Below are 24,032 nucleotides of genomic sequence, written 5' to 3'. Positions count from 1 at the left end.
ATGGCACAAATAAATGTAACATGAGTTGTAGCATTATATAAAATAAACTTTGGATTTGAATAACAATTAAAAAAACCTTTACAGAACAAAGGGAAGCAAAAACAAATGAAGGGAGAAAGACATATGAGAAAAGTAAGAAATAAAAGAAGGAAAAGAAGAAAAGCAAAACTAGTGAAGAGATAGAATTCAAGAGTCTGAGTGGAATATAATTGAGATTCCAAAGGTACATTTTCCAATGTATGGACAATTAATTTAGGATAAGTGAGTTAGATTCAATAAAACAACAAGGAGATCTTGTCAACAAACAGTGCAAACTGGAGAGCTACACATGAAAGTATTAAATTGTGAAATGGGGTATCTCACAATATCCACAAAGGTTAAAAATTGGATTAATAACCTTGATATCAAACCTGTCTCTGAAAATCGTTAAGGGAAACATGTGAAAGACTCTCTAGACATTGACCTAAGGAATCTTCTGTATCACCCCATTAAGGAAGACAATAAGAAAGAAAGAAACAAATGGGATTGTGTCAATCTTAAAAATGTCTTTACTGCAAAAGAAACAAGGCAAACCATTCTCCACTGATTTTGAGAAAATAGTCACACATTATGTATCTATATCTAACTATATCTATAATACTCACAAAGCACAAGAGCAACAAAAAATAAAAATGGGAGAAAAGATACATGGACATTTTCTTAAAAAGTAAAACGAAAAGACATGCAGATGAACAACAGGCATATGCAATATGCTCATCATCACTGACTATAAGTGAATTGCCATCAAAGCTGAGATATCACCTCATACCAGCAATGGTCTATTTCAAAAAAAGTCTGGGAACAGCACTTGTGAAAAAGGATGTCTTATTCACTGCTGGTGAGACTGTTGCCTGGTTTAGTCTCTTTGCAAAATGGGTTGGAGATTTCTTACAGAGTTAAGAACCTATCTTCTATTGACCCTGAGATGCCACTCCAGACCAGCTATCCCAGGAACACAAAAACAATGCCAAAGGTCATATGCAAACCAAGATTTATCATAGCTTTATTTACAGAAGGTAAGATCTGGAGGGGCGGGAGCTATAGCACAGCGGGTAGGGTGTTTGCCTTGCACACAGCCGACCCGGGTTTGATTCCCAGCATCCCATATGGTCCTCTGAGCACCACCAAAAGTAACCCCTGTGCATTGCCGGGTATGACCCAAAAAGCAAAAATAAAAAATAAATAAAAAATAAGATCTGGAAACAACACAAATGCTCAACTACAGATGAGTGGAGAAAGAAGATCTGGTGTATATCTACACAACAGAGTACGAAGCTATGAGATGAACTTTTTGCAGTTCATAGCAACTTGGATTGAATTGGAGGGCATGGCGCTAGGGAAAGCAAGAAAGGAGAACAAAACAAATAAAGGAACATCCTGCTTATATACAAAATATAAAGAAACAAAGGAAATAGACATTTCAAAGTGAAAAAACATATCCCAAAATATGATCAGTGAACTGAGAACTGAGGAGGATAATGTGGAGAGGGAGTAGAGAATGAACTATGGGACAACAGCTAAGGAATAATGCCACATGGCTAAAAGGATGGTGTAACAGTACTGTGATTGTAAGACAATGATTTCAATACTATTATACACTATAGCATCTCTATTAAAAAATAGGGATTTTTTTTTGAAAAACATGTCCGAGAAATATTGCAGTTGGCTTGCTGCTTGCTTACATTTTTATGTAGAATTTTTCATTGAATTTTGAACGAATTTACTGGAATGTATCTTTATTTGAATGACACTTCATATCTTTCTAAGTCTCTAATCTTATTTGGCCAACAGAGAACTCACGGCTCAAAAAAAATTCCTAGTTTTCTTTTTACTAAGCTTAAGACATATGGCTTGAGATTCATCAAACAGACTCTAATTAAAATACTGATTCAAGTAGGTAACATAAGGATCTGGCTCTTCATGAAGGTCTTTCTTAACACTCTGCTGTTGATGATGGCAGCAAAATATGAACATTTTGCTGGTAGGAGTACTGACGATTTTTTAGTAGCTTTATGCTGAGATTCGGAAGTTGAAAAGTTACTAGTGGCACTAACAATTGAAATAAAGTCAAGCGCCTGCCATTTATTGCTGACAGCTGCTGTGGCAGTGTTTCTTCAAGCCAGATCTAAGGTACAGCTCTGGGTATTGCTCATGGAAACTTAGCTTTTCATGTCTTTTAAACACTGTTAATGGCAGTCTTCATTACTGTATGAATCACTAATTGTATTTTATTTTATTTTTATTTATTTAATTTTTTTTTCTTTTTGGGTCATGCCTGGCAATGCACATGGGTTACTCCTGGCTCTGTACTCAGGAATTACTCCTGGCGGTGCTCAAGGGACCATATGGGATGCTGGGAATCGAACATGGGTTGGCCGCGTGCAAGGTAAACGCCCTACTCACTGTACTATCACTCCAGCCAACTAATTGTGTTTTAAAGGGGATTTTTTCTTAAAGTTAATCAGGGTATATTGTATTTGCAACTAAGAGATGTAGAAAACAAAATAATGTCCCCAAAGACAGGTATTTTAAACAATTTAAGAGAATGAGGATATATTAGAAATGATTTGACAAGTTACACTTTGTATAACATGGGCCTATTTAATGTTGAAAGTCTGACAATTTCTGATACATAATAGCATTCACTTTATCACCTGTGGTCACTTAAATGAATGTTTCTTGAAGATGATTTTTTTTAGTTAGCAAATATCTACCATTTTCAGTACTATCTATGCAAGAGAAACATAAGAACTATGTGAAGGATTAACTGTCAGAAATTTCAGTGAGAATTAAATATATATTTGTACATATACTTATATATAAATATATAATATATAATAGGTAGTTCAGAGTTTAAAGTCTTCGATGATATTGAGAAAATCAGAAATTTTCTTTTCACAGTATGGATGAAAACTGGCCTATGAAATGAAATAGAATCATAAATGGATATGTAGGAGAATTGAAATTACTTAAATATTGTTTCTACATCTTAATTGAATCTCTCTTGCTGAGATTCAGCTATTCTGCATCTGTCTGAGGAAGCTGTTCCTTTTTGTATAACTGATATAAAAGGAGGTGATAATATTTTGCCCTTGGACTGAGAATTGTCACTAGGGTGTATGGAATGTAAAGTAAGAACTTTTTGACTTTTAATGACTTCATTTTCCTTTCCCTTCTAACCAAAGTGAGCTATTACTCACAGACTTTAATTATTAGTACTAATAGACTGAACATTAATTCAGTCTTTATGTGTCATTGACTTTTATATGAAAGAGAGTATTTGTGGGAAGAATATGAGGTGATAAGTTTATGCACAGCTATACATAGTTATATTTTCTATTTCTTAATAATTATTACATAGTAATCACAAAAATATTTATATAGAACACAAATGACTTTTCAGATGGTTATACAGCAGTCATAAATTATATAGATTTTCATAAATGAACTAAACAAAAATATTCAGTTACGTAAATGACAAGACTAAAACTTCAAAGAAAATACAACAGTGGTGGTAATTGCACAAACAAAATCTGACTATTATTATATGTTATGGCAACAAAATTAGAAAAGAATAGAATGAAATAAAAAATATAAATTTGAACTACAGTCACTGCATGATACAAACTTATGAGAGAAATAGTTTGCTATCAATAAAATTGAGTCAAATATATTTTAAGTGACCAATGTCTCTCTTTTCTGTCAAGAATGAATCAACAAAAAATTTCATATATTTGTTATGTAACAATTAAAAAATAGTTTAGATATATTTGACTTCAAGGCCTAGCCCTAGTTTATGGGAATCCTTTCCAATCTAGTAGACTCATCCCTCAGCGTGATAATAGAGGATTGATTGGGCATCACACTTACCTGCTTGATTTGTGGTTACATTTACAGACACATACTGCCGGTCTCCTGGACTCAAGTCGGACACTCCATTCACTGCCTCAATCTCAAAGGTATAGTTTGTGTGAGCGAGCAGATCCACCATCATGACAGAGGTGTTTTTCAAGCCGATTTGCTGGGGGAGGTACCTGACATGATTGCCACACTCCTCACACACCCCTGCATGGGAGTTGCACTTCTTGCATGCAATATAATATGACACATCTTTCCTTCCACCAGTGTCAGCAGGAGGAATCCATTCCAGAAAGACACTAGTTTCATTAACATTTGAGATGGCATTCCGAGGAGCGGATGGGGGTCCTGGTTTGCAAAGTAAAGTAAAAAAACATATTTTCAGATGATAAAATTAGGCATATTTTACCATACACATCTCTGGCCCGAAGGGGGAAAATGGGCCTATGATTAAAAAAAAGTTATATAAAGTGTTATATGTATATATATATAATATATATATATATATATATAATTTAGGGAGGATGCAAGAGCCATCAATTTATAGTGATATTTGAAAACATTGTTTGGGGCCACATTTCGAGGTGATCAGGGCTTATTTGTGGCTTTGCACTAAGGGATCACTCCTGGCAGAGCTTGGTGAACTATGCTCAGTGTTAGCGAACAAACTTGGGTCAGCTGGGAGCAAGGCAAGAATACTGTCCACTGTACTATCTCTCCAGTCTCAGATTATTTATGCTAGCATTGTTAAAAACATGATAGCACATATTTTTCTGGGTGTAAACTTATGGAACAATCTATGCTTATAAAATATTTTTAGAGATAAGTATAGTTTTTAAAAAGAAATTTCTTTGAGCACATTAAAGGAAAGAGGCTTTGGCAAATATATTGATTACCTCCTCACTAATCCTTTCTTTGAAATCTAGAAGATAAGCATTATCAACTAAGCAATGAGAGTAGGTAAAAATAGCATTTTCAGTGTGAATCCTGAGTACCATTTCTGTAACAAGTAAAAAATTAGCCTTAGTTTAACTTAAAAGTGATTGTATATCAATTACAATGATTCAGTGAGAGAATGTGAAATTCTCTTTTAAAAGTTAAGGAAGCACTAGAAATACAAAATGTAGTCTAAATTACAATCTATAAAGAATTCATTTTAATTTAACATTGTGGTAATGTTGTGATTCTTCAAGTTGTGATTTTCCTCAAGTGAAATATGACTTGTTTAAATTTAGCTCAAATAACTATATTTAGAACAATAAAAATGCACATATCTTGAAGAATAAGGAAAAAACTATATAGATAAAATCAAGTGAATATTTCCATCTGTTTACTACTTTTATTTATAAAACTAATAACAGATGCAAGAACTATACTCATTCATAACAACTGTAACAAAAACATCACTGTAGTATTGTAATTTATAATTTATAATATGTAAATTTAAAACTTCTATCAACAGTTAGAATTTTTAACCAGATATTCTTAAAAAGAAAATATAATATATTTACATTTGTTTCAGCTTTTGGAGAATTTTTGAAAAATAAAATAGACTAGGGAACTTGTTGAATGGTTCTTAAGTATAAATTAAATTAGCTAAGTTATTAATTTATTAACTTATTATATAAGTTATCTTAAAATCAATTTATGTTTTATATATTGTAATTATTGTTAATTTCTAGCGAAGGATAATGAAACCATAATATTTAATTTATACACTTAAAGTGATTGGAAAAACATAAACTGTTTACTAATTGCAATTAAACAAAATATAACCTGACTTAATATTTTTGACAAAACTTTTGATAGACCTTTTTGACTTTTTCTACTTTTATGATTAAATCCTGTGAAATTTTCTACACAACCTTATACATTTCAATAAAAGTAGTTTTTTTTAAGCTAAATATGACCATTAGTTTTTCATTATAACTTGCATTTATAGTGGAAACTGAAATTTTTTTTTAAAAAAAATGGTAAAACATGTCTATTTAGAAAAGCATCACACTTAGAGTGTTATTTCTGTGTTTTCCTACCAAATAAACAATTCTAATTCTTTTCTTTAAATTTGTAATAATGCATCAAAATATGGCTCTCCTTTTTCTTCTATTATGCCAATAGCCCCTTCACATTTGGGTGAGATGTATATGCCTCTAAAACACAAATGAAATTAAAACTCAAGTAAATACCTAAACTTGAAATAAAAAGGGGAACTTCACACTGACATGCACTTAAAAAATAATAAAATCTCACTACTCCACAATATGATACACCCAAGCACTGTGATAAGGAAATAACTTTGATTTTAGCAGCTTCACCAGAATCTTTATTATTTGTGCTTGATTTCTGAAACTTTTCTTTTATAACAAGTTCATAAAATTATTTTCATGCCCATATTTTTTTTCTACTAAAAAAACATACTGCAGAAAGTGTTGTAAACCATGAATTTAACTCCAGAGAGTCAAAGGTTGCACCTAGGCCAGGCCTTTCCTCTAAACGCTAATGAAACCATCTATTCAGAAACTCATATGCAGTTACTCTGGGTGCTATAGAAACGAATGAAAACACAACACACACAGACACACACACACACACACACACACAGATTATAGATCAGGTAGTTCTAAATATATCTTAATTGTCTTTCTTTTCTCAGAAATGTATGCAAATTAGGATTTTTATCAAACACAAATTTAGAATTCCCACATGGAGACAAAACTAACTGTAAAGGTTGCCTGTGGCCTCTAATGGGAGGCTAAGAGGTCTTGACATCAAAGCATAGACTCTCCCCCGGGCCCAACTTTAACAAATTAACAGGTTTGTTGGCATTTCTTGCTGAGAGAAAAATCATGACTGAATCACTTGAAGAAAATAACAGTTACAAATTAATAAAATTAAAGATAAACCAAGAATATCTCTCCCACCTTTACCACATTAATCAACTCCTCCCATAATCTGAACATTTGGGGCCCCTTAATTACCTAAATGATCTGCACTGCAACCAAAACACATCACATTCAATCTTCATTTATAGTTCCTCTATTCAAGAGATTTGTTCTCACACTGTATATTTTTACTACCATTGACTCATTTGAAGATACATTGTAATTAATCATCACTAATCCATAAAACTATCAGTCTTGTGATAAAGAAATTATCATTAACAATGTAAGGCTACTTGATAGTAATGGATTTATGAATTATGAAAATATGCTTAATGGATAATATGAAAGTCAGATACCGAAATCAGATAAAATTTCAGGTTGTGATTACTTGATTAAAGATTCCAGGTCTCTGTGTATGTAATAGTAATGAATACTAAGTCTCAAAAATATTTGTCATCATCTTTGAGAGAAGCTGTAGCTTACTGGGATCTAAAATGATAAGAAATCACAGATGATGAAATTAGAAAGTTGTGGAGAAAGGGTATTCAATTGTCTTGGATTTTTCTTAGAGAGTATGTGGAAATACTGTTAATGTGTTGTCAGTAAGCAAACAAGTTCACAAATCTGTTTCTTCTGAGAAACAAGTGGCATGGTATATAAATAAAAGCATGAAAACATGGATATAGTAAATGCCTCCACTAGACACGTTGAATTCAATTTTACTTTTAATTTATTTTGGGTTGGAGAGCTGTACAGCTGGAAAGGTGCTTGCCTTGGATACAGCCAAGCCCGTTTCAATCCCTCCCTGAGACTATGGTTTCCTGAGCACTGCCAGGAGTGATCCCTGAATACTGCTAGGTGTTGCTGAAAACCCAAATTAATAACAATTTGTTCTAATTGTGTGACTGTTTATTATAAATTAATCAAGGCAAATGTTGAAACTTCTAACTCAGTATGGTTTTATATTTTACACTTAGTTCTAATTCGCCAACCCCCAGTGTTTCAAATGCTTTCTAATGTTTCTTATATTATTTTTATAAATGGCCTTGTCAGTGGCCTGTGCAGCTTAGTGGAAGAAGGTGAAAGTCATTTTTATGAGACCACAAGACTGGCTTGAAAGAAGAAAAACACAGGGAAATAAGACTTATCTACTAATCAAAGATGTAGGTGTATCAAAGTCATGTCAGGCTATCATGAACAGTAAATCTTGTAATAAAAAAATAAAAATCTACAACTGTCTCAAATACTGAATGTGAAATTAGGGGAAATTGCTGCTTATAAGAGTGAGTGATAAAAAGAGACTCACTTTCCAATGCTTACTCAAGGAGATGGAAATTTGTTGAAAAAATAAAACTGTAATTGTAAGAGTAGATGTCATGCCTGTTTTATGGGAAATGGTAATAGTTTGTAACAGGCTACATCATGCTCTTCAAACTGGTAAAAGTGAGCATCACCAAATATTTATGGGTTTCCTTACTTGTGCATGCCATTGTGGGTGGATCAGACTCCCTTCTGAAATAATCCTTTTCACAGACACAAGAGGTTGAAGCTTCCTCATGGGTATAACTGTGAGGTGGACATTTGCTGCAGCTCTGGCTGTGAGGTGAGGCTTTGAAGAACCCAGGTCTGCACACTGTCAAAAGAAATAAGAAACTAAGCTTTTCCCTGGAACAGATGCACTGTTTGTTCTGTGAAAAATTTCATTACTTTGACTAGGATATACAAATGACATATAATGCATTTTTTATTACTTTAAATTTTTCTTTCAAAAGCTTCTGAATCACAAAGAGGTTATTTATTCAGATAACTAAGGTATCTAAATTAAGCATGTTTAGGAAAAATATATTTTAATGATTTTTATGCTGCAGGAGCTTAAACGAAGCTATGTCTATAAAAGAAAATATTTGTATGTATTTAAAACAGCACTGTTTTTTATACAATTTTAATGTATTCTATTACTAAAACAACATATCTTGAAGAAACACAAAATATCTACAGTGATATTTCTAGGGTATGGTACACAATAGGTACTCAAAATTTGCTACTAAATTGACAAACAACTAGGTACTAAAAGCTAATGAATGCTATTCAATTGTGGAGATTGATGAGTGAGTTGACTTATAATTCACATTATATTGAATTAAGTAGGAGTCAAATGTTAGATATTTATTTTATATTTTATTCTATTTTAGAAGTTTTCTTTCACTAACCATGCATCTACTATGATCTAATAGCAGTCATACTTTTACTATAAGTATTTTTTAAACTGTAAAAGGCAGAACATGTCTCTTTAGTTTGCTTTTGGCATACTTATCAGTGTTCGACCCCAGTAGGTGTTTTTGAGCTATTATAGTGCATGAACGAAGGCATAACTTGAAGACTGTGACAAAGCTTTATAGAATCACGTTAAAAAAATGGTCTTTTATATTTTACAAACATTTCTAAGTTGATGGCCTGAGAAGTAAAAACTACTACCATATATCCTTTATTCTGACTTGTTTCTTCTCAAAGGCTAATATAGGCAAACTGTAATATCCAGCAGCCTAGTACAAGAAAATAGAAGAACTGAACTGATGTGAGCATATTCTTTTAAGATTTAATTTACATAAAGGTAATCAAACATGCATACCTATTTCTTTTCAAATTTTATGATATATAAGAAAATGTATTCATGCAATAATGAATTTTGATAAATACTGAAGGCAAACATATTTTAATAGGAAAATTTCACAGATATTTGAATTGGTGCTAAATTTCATAGATTCTGAGTGATTTGGGATTTTAGTAAACCATGGTAAGTCATTCTGACATTATTATAAATAATCAAGAATTGACAAAAATGAAACTATATTTTCTCAGTTGACCCAATTATAGTGATAATAAAGCTTTAATAGTCTTATAACTTCAGAGAAAAAGTAAAGTTACTTGAGACAAAGGAGCTCTTTGATAATGTTAAGGACATTTTTGTGGTTAAATGATTCAGAAATTTAAAGTACCTTTTTTTTAATAATAAAATAGTTGTAGCAGTCAGTTACATCTAGGCAAGTTCTGTCCAACATTTTTTTTTATTAGTGAAACACAATGAGGTACAGTTATAGACTTACAAATTTTTGTGCTTGGGTTTCAGTTATACAATGATCAAGTACCCATCCCTCCACCAGTGCCCATCCTCCACCACCACAGGTACAGATTGACCTTTTGGCAGCACCATATCCCCAATGATAATTTTTTTTAACTTATAAACTTTACACAACACTTTTTCAACACTGTATGGGAATTCTGTGAAGAGGAAACAATGAAATCTACGTGGTAAAATAAATCTTTCCATTTGGTATTCAGTAAAAACTCTTTCAACATGTAAGAATAGACACTTTTCTTGGCAATAGAATATGCAAGTAAACAAGATAAACACATCCCTACTTCTATGAATATTTTAAATATTATATAAGTGTAAATATGATTAGGATAAGAAAGACACAGAACTTGGGAGTGACGTACACTTATTAAATGTCAAAGAATTTCCTTCAGAAAGAAATCTCTGAAGAGAGGTGAAAGATTCAGAAAAATTATACCATTTAAGCTGAAGTATTACAATTAAATTGGAGTACATTTAAGGGGCTGGAGAAATTGCACAGCAGGTAGGGCATTTGCCTTGCAGGTGGCCAACCAGGCCGACCAGGGTTTGATATGTCCGCCTCTCTTGGAGAACCTAGCAAGCTACCAAGAGTATCTCTCCTGCACGGCAAAGCCTGGCAAGCTCCCCATGATGTGTTCAATATGCCAAACACAGTAACAAGTCTCACAATGGAGACATTACTGGGCCCGCTTGAGCAAATCAATGAACAATGGGAGGACAGTGCTACAGTGCTACAGTGCTACCACATTTAAGGCATGATTAAACTGAAATGCCTTAGAAGGAAAAATATCCTTGCAAAAAAACAAACAGATGAAGACAAAGAGGGAGATAGAAGGCATTTTAAAATTGATTAGGGTTTAGGAAGCCCTGAGAACTATTAGGTGTTGCTCCAAAATCCATAAAAATTATATAGAGAAAAAAAGAAAATAGTGATTAACAACAACAAAAATCAAATAACCAAAAAGAGAAGGGAGAAAAATAATTCTAGGACAGAGAGGACAGTGCTGTAGGATTAACAAACACAACGGTGCTGAGAAGCTATGGTAAATTTTTTATAAATACCATAAAGTAACTTTATTGCACCTACCTGAACTACAATTTTTTTTAATATGAAAGATATAATTGTATGTTATACACTTGTAAAACACTGGATAATCGCTTATATTTTTTTTCAATTAGTCAACGAATTTAATTATATAAATATTTGGGAGCTAGCCAGATGTTTATCTGTTATTAAGCAGAACTGAAGAGAATATATTTGAGGATTTTAAAAAGATTATTATGGAATGAGAAGGTAACTACACAAAAATTAAATCTCATATCACTGGATATTATGTACAGTTGTTTTAGTGAGTAATTTTGATCTTACAAATAGTACTCTTGAATAATCTTTCACAAATTAACATTTATATAAGGAACCATTAGTTATCAAATATGTTTGATGAAACATTTTCACAGTGAGTTTGTAATTTGGAAGAGCAGAAAATAGAAATTAATAAAACAATAAAATTGGCTTAAAATCCTTCAGACACCTATGTATGGCTGAGACACCTAGGGTACTATGATGGGACAAGCTAGCCCAGGGCCTGCCAAAATAAAGCCTCAGGAGTGACTTGCTCCCACATTTATTTATTGCAAAATCACCAGCATGCTCCCAGCAGGACTTCATCCTCTCAGATCCAAACCCCATCCAGAAATTACCCTGCTAAAATTTCAGGCAGTCTGAAATTGTGACTGAAATTTCCAGGCTTTCTCAGAGTGGGCTACCTCACCTCACCTCCCTGGAATTTTGGAAGTCCTGGCAGTCACGTCAAAACCCCCAAAGTGCTTCCTAGTTAAAATGTTAATTCCAATTGTATCACCATGGTTAAAATTCTGAAGTTCCTGAAGGTTGCGACTAAAAAGGCAGCTACAAGATATCCCCAAACTCTACAACACTGATAATTCAATAATAGCACACCAGATTGGATGAATTTTGACACAGAAGGCAACCAATCTGGATTAACAAATCATAAACTCAGAAGGTTTAACCTGTAACAACATTTTAGTTACCCCTCACACAAAGATTTAATGTCTTCATGAACAATAACTTATACTAATTTTCTTCTAAGAAAATATTTTTATCATAATGTTAGAAATTATTGATAACAAGCAATATAAAATAAGTTATTGTGGGTCCGCTATGGGGACAGTCTTTTTGAGTGGTTGGAAAAATTGGAGACAATGGTGGAGGAAAGGTGATAATGGTGGTGGAATTGGTGTTTGAATATATAATGCTTATAACACATCATCATGAGAAAATTTGAAAACCACAGTGTTTATATAAAGTATAGGGGAGAAAATTTAAAAGTAGATCTTACCTATTTCATGTAAACTTTAAAATATATTGCACAAAATATTTCTTTAAAGTTTAATTGATGACAGGTAAGGCATGATTATTACCGTAATGAGATACAAATATAAAATAAAATTTAATGCAATATATTTTAGATTGCAGTTGAAAATTAACTTTATAAATGAAAATAATCATTTTATAATATTGTATTAAGGAATTTTATGTTCCGTACTTAACTATGTTAAAGTCTTATAGCAATCACAAATTGGCTCCTACTGATTTGTTTTCTGATCATTTTAGTTGTTATTTCTTAAAGTTTTATCAGAATGGGTAATATAAATTTATTATCGGAATAAGGTGGCATGTTGGAGATGGAAACCGAAATTGGGATATTGGTGGCGGGAAGGTCATACTGGGGGTATTGGGATACTAAGTGTCTGAAACAACTGTATAATGAACAACCATGTAAATCATCATGTTTTAAATAAAAAGAAAAAAGAGAATTAAGTCACTTTTCAAAATTTAAATAACAGGCCTAGTACATTCTTTTGCTTTAATTTTACTTGGCATAAGAACTCATGTCGATATAATATAAAATTGTTAGATTGTGAACTGATTTAAAAATATGTTTAATTCTTTTAAAGTACCTATCACTTAGCGATGTACCTTGTAAATATTTTCAATATCTGTTCACAGCAGTAGGGCATTTGCCTTGCGTGTTGCCAGCTTGGATGAGCCAGGTTTGATTCCTCCTCCCCTCTCGGAGAGCCTGGTAAGCTACCAAGAGTATCTAGCCCCATGGCAAAGCCTGGCAAGCACCCTGTGACGTATTTGATATGCCAAACACAGTAACAAGTCTCACAATGGAGACATTACTGGGCCCGCTTGAGCAAATCGATGAACCACGGGAGGACAGTGCTACAGTGCTATACAAAGAAAAACGTTTTTTTACAAGTTTTTAAATTTCTTATATCCAAAATAAACAAATATATTTTTCATAAAAGACCATAATATAATTTTATATAAGTCTTAGCATTTTTCTCATTTCTGAATGTTTTAATTCATACATTTTACTGAATTTTCTGAAAATTTGATTTAACAGTAATATTTGAATCTTCATAGACTAGATCTGGGATTTTAGTATTAGGTTCAATGAATTCTCATTGCAATTGAAAGAAAAGTTTACAAACTGTGTTTGAACTGCAGTATCCTTTTTTTTTTTAGAATCAGGGAGTCTCTATAGCAATAAAGTTAGTCCCATTTTGAATCATGAAGTGCATGAAAAACAATAAAACCTCCACAAAAGAACAGAAACACCTGATATATTTATTATGTAAGAATATCCAAGGTCTAGCTCAGGATGTTGGTCTTCACAGCTAAGTTAGAAATAGTGTTTTCTATTAAGAACACTTTTTCTTGAATCACGCACATTTTATCTTAATTTACTAGCTTAGGAGACAATATTACCTCTCTAATAAAATTTTATTTCCTTCTGTCTGATGAAAAATACAGATTTAATATGTGCTACTTTTGAATAAAGAACAAACTTTGATATGTAATATAAAATGCATTGTCCATTACAGTTTTTCCTTAAAAGTTTAACAACAAAAGGAATATATACTCCTCATACAAACCAAATTGTCTCTCAGATTGATTATATCTTCAGTTTAACTAAAAATATATATATTTTATTCTTGCTTTTTGGGTCACACCCAGTGATCCACAGGGTTTACTCCTGGCTCTGCAAAAGGGATTACTCCTGGCAGTGCTCAGGGGACCATATGGGATGCTGGGAATCGAACCCCTGTTGGCTGAGTGCAAGGCAAACACCCTAACAGCTGAGCTATCTCTCCACTCCCTCAGGATTTACTCTTGACATTTCATAAAACAATCACTCCTGGCAGGGTCAGGGAACAAACCCAGGTGGGACACATACAAGGTGACTGCCCTACCTACTGTACTGTTTCCCTAAGCCCAAGCAGAAATTCTCTTTAAAATACATAGGTATGTTCTGAGAGATTAACTACAGAAAATGTAGTTGAAAACTATACTGCTCATTAAACAAAGGAAAAATGAAATACTGCCTAGATGTTTTTTTAGAAAGTGTGTTGGGAGAGCTATGAATATAAACATGTGAAAGAATTATAAAAGGCATGTTGTACATATAGCTGTTCTAAACCAATTTTCTCCAAATCATACACTGAAATGTAATAAAAATAAAGCCATTTTGCAAGTGCCTAATTCCTATGTATAAAATGTTCTTTTGAATTGAAGGTCTGTGAATTAGTAAAAGCAACTTGCTAATGCAGTTCATTTGGCAAAAGCAGTTACATATTTGCCCCTCATTTTCAGTGCGCAGATGTCCTACTGGGCTTCAAATTAAAAGATTTTAGATGTCAAAAATCAGGGGCATGATTCGTTGTTAATTGAATGGGAAGTCCATGCCCAAAATAACTTGGTAAAGTCTGTTCTTTATCAATGTACTATTTTTCTAAAATCTTAGCTACTGTAGATAGTTGGCACATTATTTCATAGTCTTATGCATTTTTATAAATATATGTCTAGTTCATAAAGTTTTTCCTTTTAGTTTAATATAACCAGTCTTGAGAAATTATTCCAGCATTCCTGGAGTTTATTTCTATCCTAGCTTTCAGACCATCTCAATTTTAAAACTGCAATTGTCCTTGGCTTTTTTCAGAAGCCAGAGCAGGAAGAAAATGAAAGTCAGAAAAACAATGACTTAAATGACTGATCTCTTAGGTGATTAGAAAATAGTTTCTTTATTGTGTAATACAAAAATGTAGATTTTAAGGTTATGATATCACCTACATTAAATTATAGTTTAACATACATTGCTTTTTTGGTTGTCAGTTTATAATTACCATTCTGCCATCATCTCTCCATTTCCTCTTCTATGAGCACAAGAATTAAAGATAACAGTAATAGTTGTCATACCAATTTAAAAAATGACAGCTTGCAGCCCAAGAAATAGTACAGCACCCAGGATATTTGCTTTGAACATCTGACTTGAGTTCAATCTCTGATACCAAATACAGTCCTGAGCACAGGGCCAGGAGTAACTTGTAAGTACTGCTTGGTGTTTTCCAGAAATATAAAAACAAAACAAAAAGGAATGACACTCTGTGTGCAAATATTAGCGCTAAGAAGCTGAGTGAAACACATCAAAATTTCAGAACATTAAATTGTCCAATAATTACATTAAAGTCATAATTATTAATATTTCAGTTTTATAGTATGACACCTAGAAACCTGTCTATGGCCATGCAACTGGTGTGATTTTGAGGTTGGAGTGAGTGAACCTGGTAACTCAGTCATTTTCTGTGTGGCTTTGCTGTCTCCCTAATTAGACCCATAAATAAGTTGCTTCTTTTGTTGTTCCAGGATAATAGCATCTTTATACCTTGAGGTTGAGGACTGTAGTGCGGTTCTCCCGTTGCTCATCGATTTGCTTGAGCAGGCACCAATAATGTCTCCATTGTAAGACTTGTTACTATTTTGGGCATATCGAATACATAAAGGGGAGCTTGCCAGGATCTGTCTTGAGGGAGAAATACTCTTGGTAGCTTGCTGGGCTCTCCGAGTGGGACGGAAGAATCGAACCCAGGTCGGCCATGTGCAAGGCAAATGCCCTACCTGTTGTGCTATTGCTCCAGCCCAAGGCTTGAGGACTATGGAAAGTTTTCCCTATGCAGTGTGTTCCCTGCAGTTTCCGGCAACCTAGACTGCTATTAACCAGATATAAATTAGCATCTTCCTCTGTTCAGTGACTATTCATAACCCAGCCCAGGGGTCCTCTGTGTTTAAAAAATCCTGTTCTTTCAAATTGCACACACCTGATTTCAAATCTTAGTAAATTTCTATGCAGTCTGGCAAAAAATAAGTACCTAGCATGTAATTCTTTAAAACTATTTTAATTACTATGACAAATATGACCATGGTCATCAAGATTTATATGCCTCTCTGTCCATCGTCTTTAATCCAAGATAAGTTTACATTTCACTATTCAGATTATAGAACTGGAAATGTCATTGGAAGAACTTACACATGACAGACATAACTGGTACCAAAACCAAAAACTTAAGCTTAAATACAATAAACAGCTGTGACTCAGGTTATCTACTTTTGTTCTCGTAGTGTTGGAAACTCACTGCCATGTGAGAAAATAAGATAATTTTTTATCCATCTAAAATATAATTAAGAAAGATGTTAGCACTTTAAATGAGAATTTTGAAGCCTGATTCCAATGGTGCCATTTTTCAAGTATATTATTAGGCTATTCTTAGAAGAATGGCAGTTCATTTTTATCTTAAGTCATCATAACTCATGATAATGCAGCTTTTAGGCAAAACTAAAGCTCACACAATTAAAAGCCATGAAAATAATTTTGGCGCTACTGCTAACCTTCACCTCATCTGCTGTTTTTGTTATCTCAGATATATCAAAATTGTCTTTACTACCCTGCCCCAAAGTCTCCTGCCCCGGCGCCTGGCTGTCCTCACCAAGGCCCCTTGGAGGGAGGAGGGTTGAGTTTCCCTCCTCCCCCCACCCCGAGCAGAGCCCCAGCAGCCGAAGACCGCCAGAACCAGTCACAGCCATGCTGAGATCACTCTCCACATGTTCGTACAAGCCTCATGCATGAAGGAACTGGCAGAGGAACCCAGGCATGCGGGTCCCAGGTCTGAGATCTCCAAGCCTGCTCGGATTGGGACCGGGCCTTCTCCACCAGATCCCTCATCTTCCAGTAGGTAGGCGACACACCCACCAGCTGCCACCAGCTAGTGGTCCCATCAACGTCCAAGATGCAGAGACGATAAAACCCAGCTCCTGGAAGCTCATGGCCGCATTCACGGCAGTGCGACATCTTATTATTTCATTTTTTCTTTGGAGAACCCAGCAGGCTACTGAAAGTATCCTGCCCACACGGCAGAGTCTGGTAAACTTCTCGTGTCGTACTCAATATGTCAAATACCAGTAATAATGATGGGTCTCATTTTCCTAACCCCGAAAGTGCCTTGAATATGGCACTTTAAAATCTCAGGGCTAGGAAGAAGGAGATGTTACTGTTACTGGTGCCTGCTCAAGGCAATAGACGAACAATAGGATGATCGTGATCCTGATCATCTTTACTACTGTCACCCATTCCAGATTTAGTTGTCATCACATTATGAGTATGTTTAAAAATATTTTTTAATTGGCAAAAACAAATTCAGAAGTTTCACTTACTTAGAAGTTAAAACTTTACTCCCATTATTCATAAGTATCTAAAACTTACGTCTAAAGTCTCTTAAGTCTTGTCTAAATTTGATTATCTAAAGTCTTAAAAATCTAAAATTTAATGCATACTATATTTCTCTTTAAACAAAAAAATCTAAAAATCATATTTTTTCCTACATAAACTTCTTGGAAGTACTGAATATCTGTTTTCTTATAATTTGATTGACAAATGTCACACTTCGAGAAATGATTTCTTCTGAGTGACCATAATCTGTATAATATTAACTGAAGCATGTACCTTATAGAAACATGGGTTTTTATCTTCTTTCCATCCTTTCTGCATTATCTCCCTTTCATGCCTCCCCCATCCTTTTCCTTTTTATTTTTGTTTTTTTTTTTCATTTACATCCTGAGCTTTCCACATTGACATATTTTTGCAACATGAAACATACAGCACTGCTACTTAAGATAGAGCACTTGCTATAAATGTGTTTATTTGTGGCTCTCTCGAAATTCTTATTTGGAAGCCTTAATCCTCATTGTGATAATATAATACTCTTTGAAGTGTCTCAATGTGATAATGTGATGATATTTAGAGGAAGGTCCTTTGGGAGGCAATTAGGGTAAGATGAGGTCCTTGAGAGTTAAGCCTTTATGATGGAATTGCTGCAACTTTAAAGATATATCTTTCCTTCTCACTTTTTTTCTAGTAAATCTCTCTTCTGCTTTAGTTTTTATCCAAATGTGAAGTGTCTTCTGTGTGTATGTCTGAGTGAGTGTATGTACGTGTATGCACCAGATTTACTCATTTTGCCAAAATATATTGTGTGCTCTTTTTGTCAGTCATATGCTATTCAGGAATATATGTAAGGCAGAAAAAGAGAGAACTTAATAGGTTTTGCAACAGTTATTTGGGGGAACAAAAGAAAAAAATGCCAATGATAAGACATACAGGTGCAGTAATGGCAGGGACATGAATGAAGTGATGGCTATATTGAATATGAATACAGTTAGTAATATATGCATGAAATACAGATGTGTTGGGTCTTGCTGAGAAGCTGGTGATTGGGTAAAGATTTAAGAGAAAAAAGAAAGAATTATATATGTTTTATATATCTTGAGGATATGTATTTTTGTTAGGGAGAACATGAATCTAATCCTGGTGCTTCATGAAACAGAAAGAAACCAGAAAGGCTGGAGCCAAATGAATGGAAGAAACTGCATCAGGAGATGAGGTCAAATAGTAATGGGGAAATTTTCGAAAAGAAGTTTGTAGGCACAATTAATTTTTCACTTAAATCAGAGTCAGCATGATAGTATTTTAAGGAATAGATGTATTTGCTATCTTGAGAAATGAATTTATAGAGAAAAAAATAAGAAAGAGTAATTAAGAGGTTACTACTTAATTCCAAAAAAGATAGCTTTTAATTTAATCTAGGATGATAGAAGTGGAAGACATATAAAAATAGATTTTCCATATAATTTAAGGTTTATAAAATAGGATTTATTTAATATGGAATATAAGATTAAGAAAGAATATGTGACTGAGGAAGTTGAAATAGAAAAAAAATATTCTCTTATTTAAAATCAAGTTTACAGATGGTTCAGGTTTTCAGAGAAAGATCAGAAACTCATCTAATGATGAATGTTTATGAGAGATAGTAAACATTCAAGTGGAGATATCAACTATGAAGACTCATCTTATTTTCTTTTTCTGCCTTACCCTTTGGTTTCTGAATGAAAAAAAACTATTTGTTGGCCCATAACTATCTGGTTTTGTAATGAAACAATTTTTACTCAAAGGTGGCCAAACTGAAACATTAAGTATTCTGAAGAATGTTTTTCCATTTTCTGCTGAAGCTGAAAAAGTCCAGCTCATAATGAAAAAAAAATTGGGGGGCCATATCCAGCAGTGCTCATGAGCAACTCCTGGTTTGGTGTTTGCATGCCGTGCCTGACAGTGTCCAGGGAACCATAAGGTATTAGGTGTGGAAGCCAGACTTCCTACAGGAAAAGTTCAGCTGCTAGCCCTTTCAGCTATCTCCTCATTCCATAAGATAATATTTCTTATCAGAAATAATGGCTAATTGAGTTTATAGAGACAGTTATTTGGGCCAGAAAAATAATGCAGGTGTTAAGAAACTCATCTTGCTTGCAACTGACCTACATTTGATCCCCAATATCACATGGTCCCCTAGCACTGCCAGGAAGAACCTATGAGCACAGAATCGGTAGTAGACCCTGAGTATCACAGGTATGACCCAATCTGGCTCCAAACAGTTACAAATATTTGAAATACTTGAAATATTTGAATCAATGGGGCCAAAATTGAAAATAAATCTATCACTAACAGTAATTGTTATTTAATCAAAATTAAAGCTTCTTATTAAAAATAAATCCATCACTAACAGCAATCATTATTTATAATATTGAACATGTTCAATATAAATATGATGTCATAAGTGAACTTACAGAGAGAATAATAATAGAGAATAAAATATGCCATGAACTATACTAATTTTGTAGATATTTAATATCAAACAAAACAATAAACAAGAAATGTACTTTTTTTCCCACAAAGAGTATACTAGAGATACAAACATTAAGAACACACTAATGGAAAAATGGGAGTGGGGTGAACCTGACTTTTCAAAGGCCAGATGTGTTTTGGTTTATTAGAACTGAGGGTCTTCTGTCTTGTGATCAAGCATGCTATGCAGATTTGGCTCTGAACCTGCAGAGAAAAAGGGATTTTCAAATTATGAAGTGGTTTGGACAATTGGAGTAATTTGTGGTCAGGATATATGGCATTTGGGAGAACTTATTATGATGATTTATGTCATGTGTGTTTGGTCTGCCAATGTTTTGAGGGCTCTAGTCTGAAAAAAATAAATTGATACAAATGTTCTTAGGAAGCAACTGAATATTATTTATAAATTTTTAACACTGTAAGTAAACACATGACATTTCTACTTCAATAATAAATTTAATATGTAAGTTATAATATTAAGTAAAAACTGAAATAAATTATTTATAATTTCAGTATTATTTTATAATATATTTCATATGAGTATTACAAGCGCTACTAAGTCCTTTACATTATTTTCTGAATTTTCTTAAGGTAATAGAAACTGATCCTAAAAACAGAAATTAAATAGAAGAAATATTGCACTATTTTAAAATTTTTTATTCATTATAGTTAATAATTCTATGTTGCATATACAGAAGTTGTTTAGGGAGTAAATTATTTTAATTGATTTAACCTTTAACTATGCTTACAATATTAGGGAGCTTTAAGGATTCAACTTCACATTTCTAGATTTGTATGACATTTATAACTCCCACCATCAAATTTCCACTGTCATTCCACCCACAAAAGATACCCTGTATTCACTGTCCCATTTCTGTTTCCCTCCTTTAAAGTAACCACCAAAAGCCCTACCTAGTTTATTATTAGTTCTGTGTGAATTCACTTGCTTCAGTTAGGCATACACCGCATATGAGTGATACCATTCAGTGATTGTCTTTCACTTCGTTATTTCATGTAGCACAATTAAAATCACATCCATTGGATCACTAAGTCAATAATGGTTGGAGGAATAGTTTGGGATGGGAGAGGTGTGCTCAAAGTAGATAAAGGATCAAATGTGATAACCTCTCAGTATCTGTATTGCAAACCATAATGCCGAAAAATAGAGAGAGCATGGGGGAAATTGTCTGCCACAGAATCAGAGGGAGTGTGGGGCGGGGGGTAACGGGGGACATTGATGGTGGAAAATGTGCACTGGTGGATTGATGGATATTTGATCATTGTATGACTGAAACTCAAACAGGAAAGCTTTGAAACTGCATCTCATGGTTATTCAATAAAAAATATCCATTTTATAACAAAAAGCACAAAGTACAATTTAACCCTTCTGATGGAATAGCAATATTTCATCGGAGTATATATCACACAGTTTATCTAGTCATCTCTAGGTTAGTGATTAAGTTGGTTCCATTTCTTGGCTATTATAAAATAAGCTGCCATAAACTTTGGGCTACAAAAATCTATGATTATTATTAATGTTTTCATATACTTTGGGTAAACAACAAGGCATGGCATTGACTGATTGCATAGAATTTCAATTTACAAATACATTTTTAATAAGCTTTTAAAGGAATCTTCATACCATTTCTATATGACCTACATTCACAACATTGGTGTATCTGAGTTACCTAATTCTCTTTTCCACATGTTTATTAAAAGTTGTTTCTTTTCTTTTTTTTTGTATAACAATTCACTTTATTGTAAGGGATACCTCGTTGTGGTTTTAGTTTTCATTTCCTTAAAAATAAGTGATGCTGAGCAATTTTTATGTATCAGTGAGACATCTCATTCATGTCCTCTTGAGAGTATATACACGTGTCTACTCTTGTTTTTTGTTCACTTCTAATTGGTTTTTATTTATTGCCATTGACTATTTTATTTTATTTATTTTGAATATTAATCCCCTATCAGACAGATTATGATATACTAGCATCTCCTCCCGATCACTAGACTTCCTTGTGTGTTTGAGTGGAGTGGGAAAGAGAGAGGGATAGATAGAGAGAGAGCATTTACTGTGTAAAATTTTTTACAATTTGATGTAGCAATTTGTTTTTGTTCATTCTTATTTTTGTTTCTATTATCATTGGAACTGCTTTTTGAACGACATCTTTGATGTTCAGTTATGGAGACGCATTTGCTTCTATGTATTAATCATTTTAGAATTGATATTCAAGTACTTAATCCACTTTGAGTTGATTTTTATATGTTTTAAGTAGTGATCTCACTTCAGTCCTTTGTATGTGTGATACTAATTTTATCAGCACAACTGTTTAATATGTTTGCTTTTCCCACTGAATGATTTTGATTCATTTTCCACATGTAAGATGTTTATATATGTATTGACTTTCAAAACTCTTTAACTATTTTTCATTGGTCTTAATGTTTTAATACTATAATGATTCAATTATTATAGTTTTTAATGTAGTTTGAAGGAGAAATATACCTCTATTCTTCAACGCCCCCCCAAAAAATTGTTTTGACAATAGAAGATTTTCTTGCAAATGCAAATTTTGTTATTATTCTGTTTTCTTAAAAAAGTGTTATTGTATATTGAAATGCACCTAATAATTAAAATGTCCAGTCTGTAAAATATCTTTAATTACAGTATGATTCTGTCATAGTGAATCAAAAAACTGTGGAAACCACTTATACTTACCCACACTATAAAATTCCATAATTGGTACCTACCATATGCCAAGATCCATCAAGTCTTTTATATATTATCACATCTTACCTTATTTTGCTATCCTTATTCTAAAATCATCTGAACATAACAACATATACAGTCACCCCTTTTAGTATGCCTTTTTTCCACTCCCATAATTCCTGAAAATTTATTGCTATCCTTCTTTTCAACATTGTCAGGTTATAGGCAAACTCTCATCAATCACTTTTCATATCTATTTCTGCTCTAATAACATATAATTTTCTCTTTATAATATTAACTTTCCAGTGACACCCTTATTTCTCCCACATACCCACATCGCACACCCTTATTTCTCCCACTCATACCAGGAAGTCTATATGGTATAAGAGTGCACCTTTCACACTTACTTTTGTGGAAGATTTTATTTTTAATGATAACTACTACAAGATTACAATAATATCTTTTAAAAAACATTTTTGGTGAGAAAATATAAATCATATTCTAGTAGCAAATGTATATTATATAATATAAAACTATTAACAGCTTTAATATATATGCATATGTGTACTATATATGTGTGTACATGCACACATATTTATTTATCATAGTAACTTTGAGAGAGAAAAACAAAAAATGAGATGAGAAATGTGTAAGTCTGGTTTACATCCTAGTCCTAGTCTCCATTGTACTGTATTTCCCTCCTATATTTACATGTACTTAAAAAAATATAACAGTGAAGTTTGTATTGAAATGAAAGAATACAAAGCTCTCAAAGGTAAACCCAAAATATACTGGACCAATACTTTGAATTGTTTTTGCTTTGGTTTGCTTAACAAGGGAGCAAAGTAAGCACTTCCCTTCCTCTACATTATGTAATCTAGCTACCATTCTCATACTGACTAATCCATTTCCCAGTTCTCTCCATCAACATGTTTGAAAGTACTAGCCTACAGCAACTTCAGCAGCAGCTGCTCAGCTCACTGTGTTGCTCAGGTTTAGAACTACCAGAGCTTAATTTCTGATGCTCTGATACTGAAAATCATTACAAAACCTTACTTTTTGATTCTTTCAAATTCAATAGTCCATCGAAAAATTATTTGCACTGAAAAAATGACCAGAGTTCTTGAAACACATGTGCAACTTTATAACTTAAACCAATAATAAGCATTCAAGTTTTTAACTACCAATTTAACCATGTTAGGGGTGCTTACAAAAATCAAGGTTCAAATTGCTCTAATATGATCTGTAAATTTCAAGGAGGCCCTGGAATTTTAGAAATGGGACATTCTAAAATGTTCCAATATGTTCGT

The 24,032-nt window shown here is 33.2% G+C and overlaps 1 protein-coding gene across 7 annotated transcripts in view; it reads right to left on the bottom strand.

The window, feature by feature from the left end:
* Window positions 1-24,032, bottom strand: part of EPHA5 (EPH receptor A5) — a 316,984-nt gene that overhangs the window by 148,469 nt on the left and 144,483 nt on the right. For 4 of the 7 annotated variants that reach the window (XM_056111198.1, XM_056111200.1, XM_056111199.1 and 1 more), the window contains exons 4-5: window positions 8,257-8,412; window positions 3,910-4,245 (exon numbers count right to left, since the gene is read on the bottom strand). The exons of 1 other annotated variant lie outside the window; for it this stretch is intronic. In XM_056111198.1, coding sequence (XP_055967173.1) covers window positions 3,910-4,245; window positions 8,257-8,412 — 492 coding nt within the window. The remainder of the gene's footprint in view (window positions 1-3,909; window positions 4,246-8,256; window positions 8,413-24,032) is intronic. 2 more of the 7 variants (XM_056111203.1, XM_056111204.1) reach the window with 1 other exon arrangement.

The sequence above is a fragment of the Sorex fumeus genome, unplaced genomic scaffold, assembly GCF_029834395.1.
Source record: "Sorex fumeus unplaced genomic scaffold, SorFum_2.1 ptg000013l, whole genome shotgun sequence".
Classification (NCBI taxonomy): Eukaryota; Metazoa; Chordata; class Mammalia; order Eulipotyphla; family Soricidae; genus Sorex; species Sorex fumeus.
This window is presented reverse-complemented; position numbering and strand designations above follow the sequence as displayed.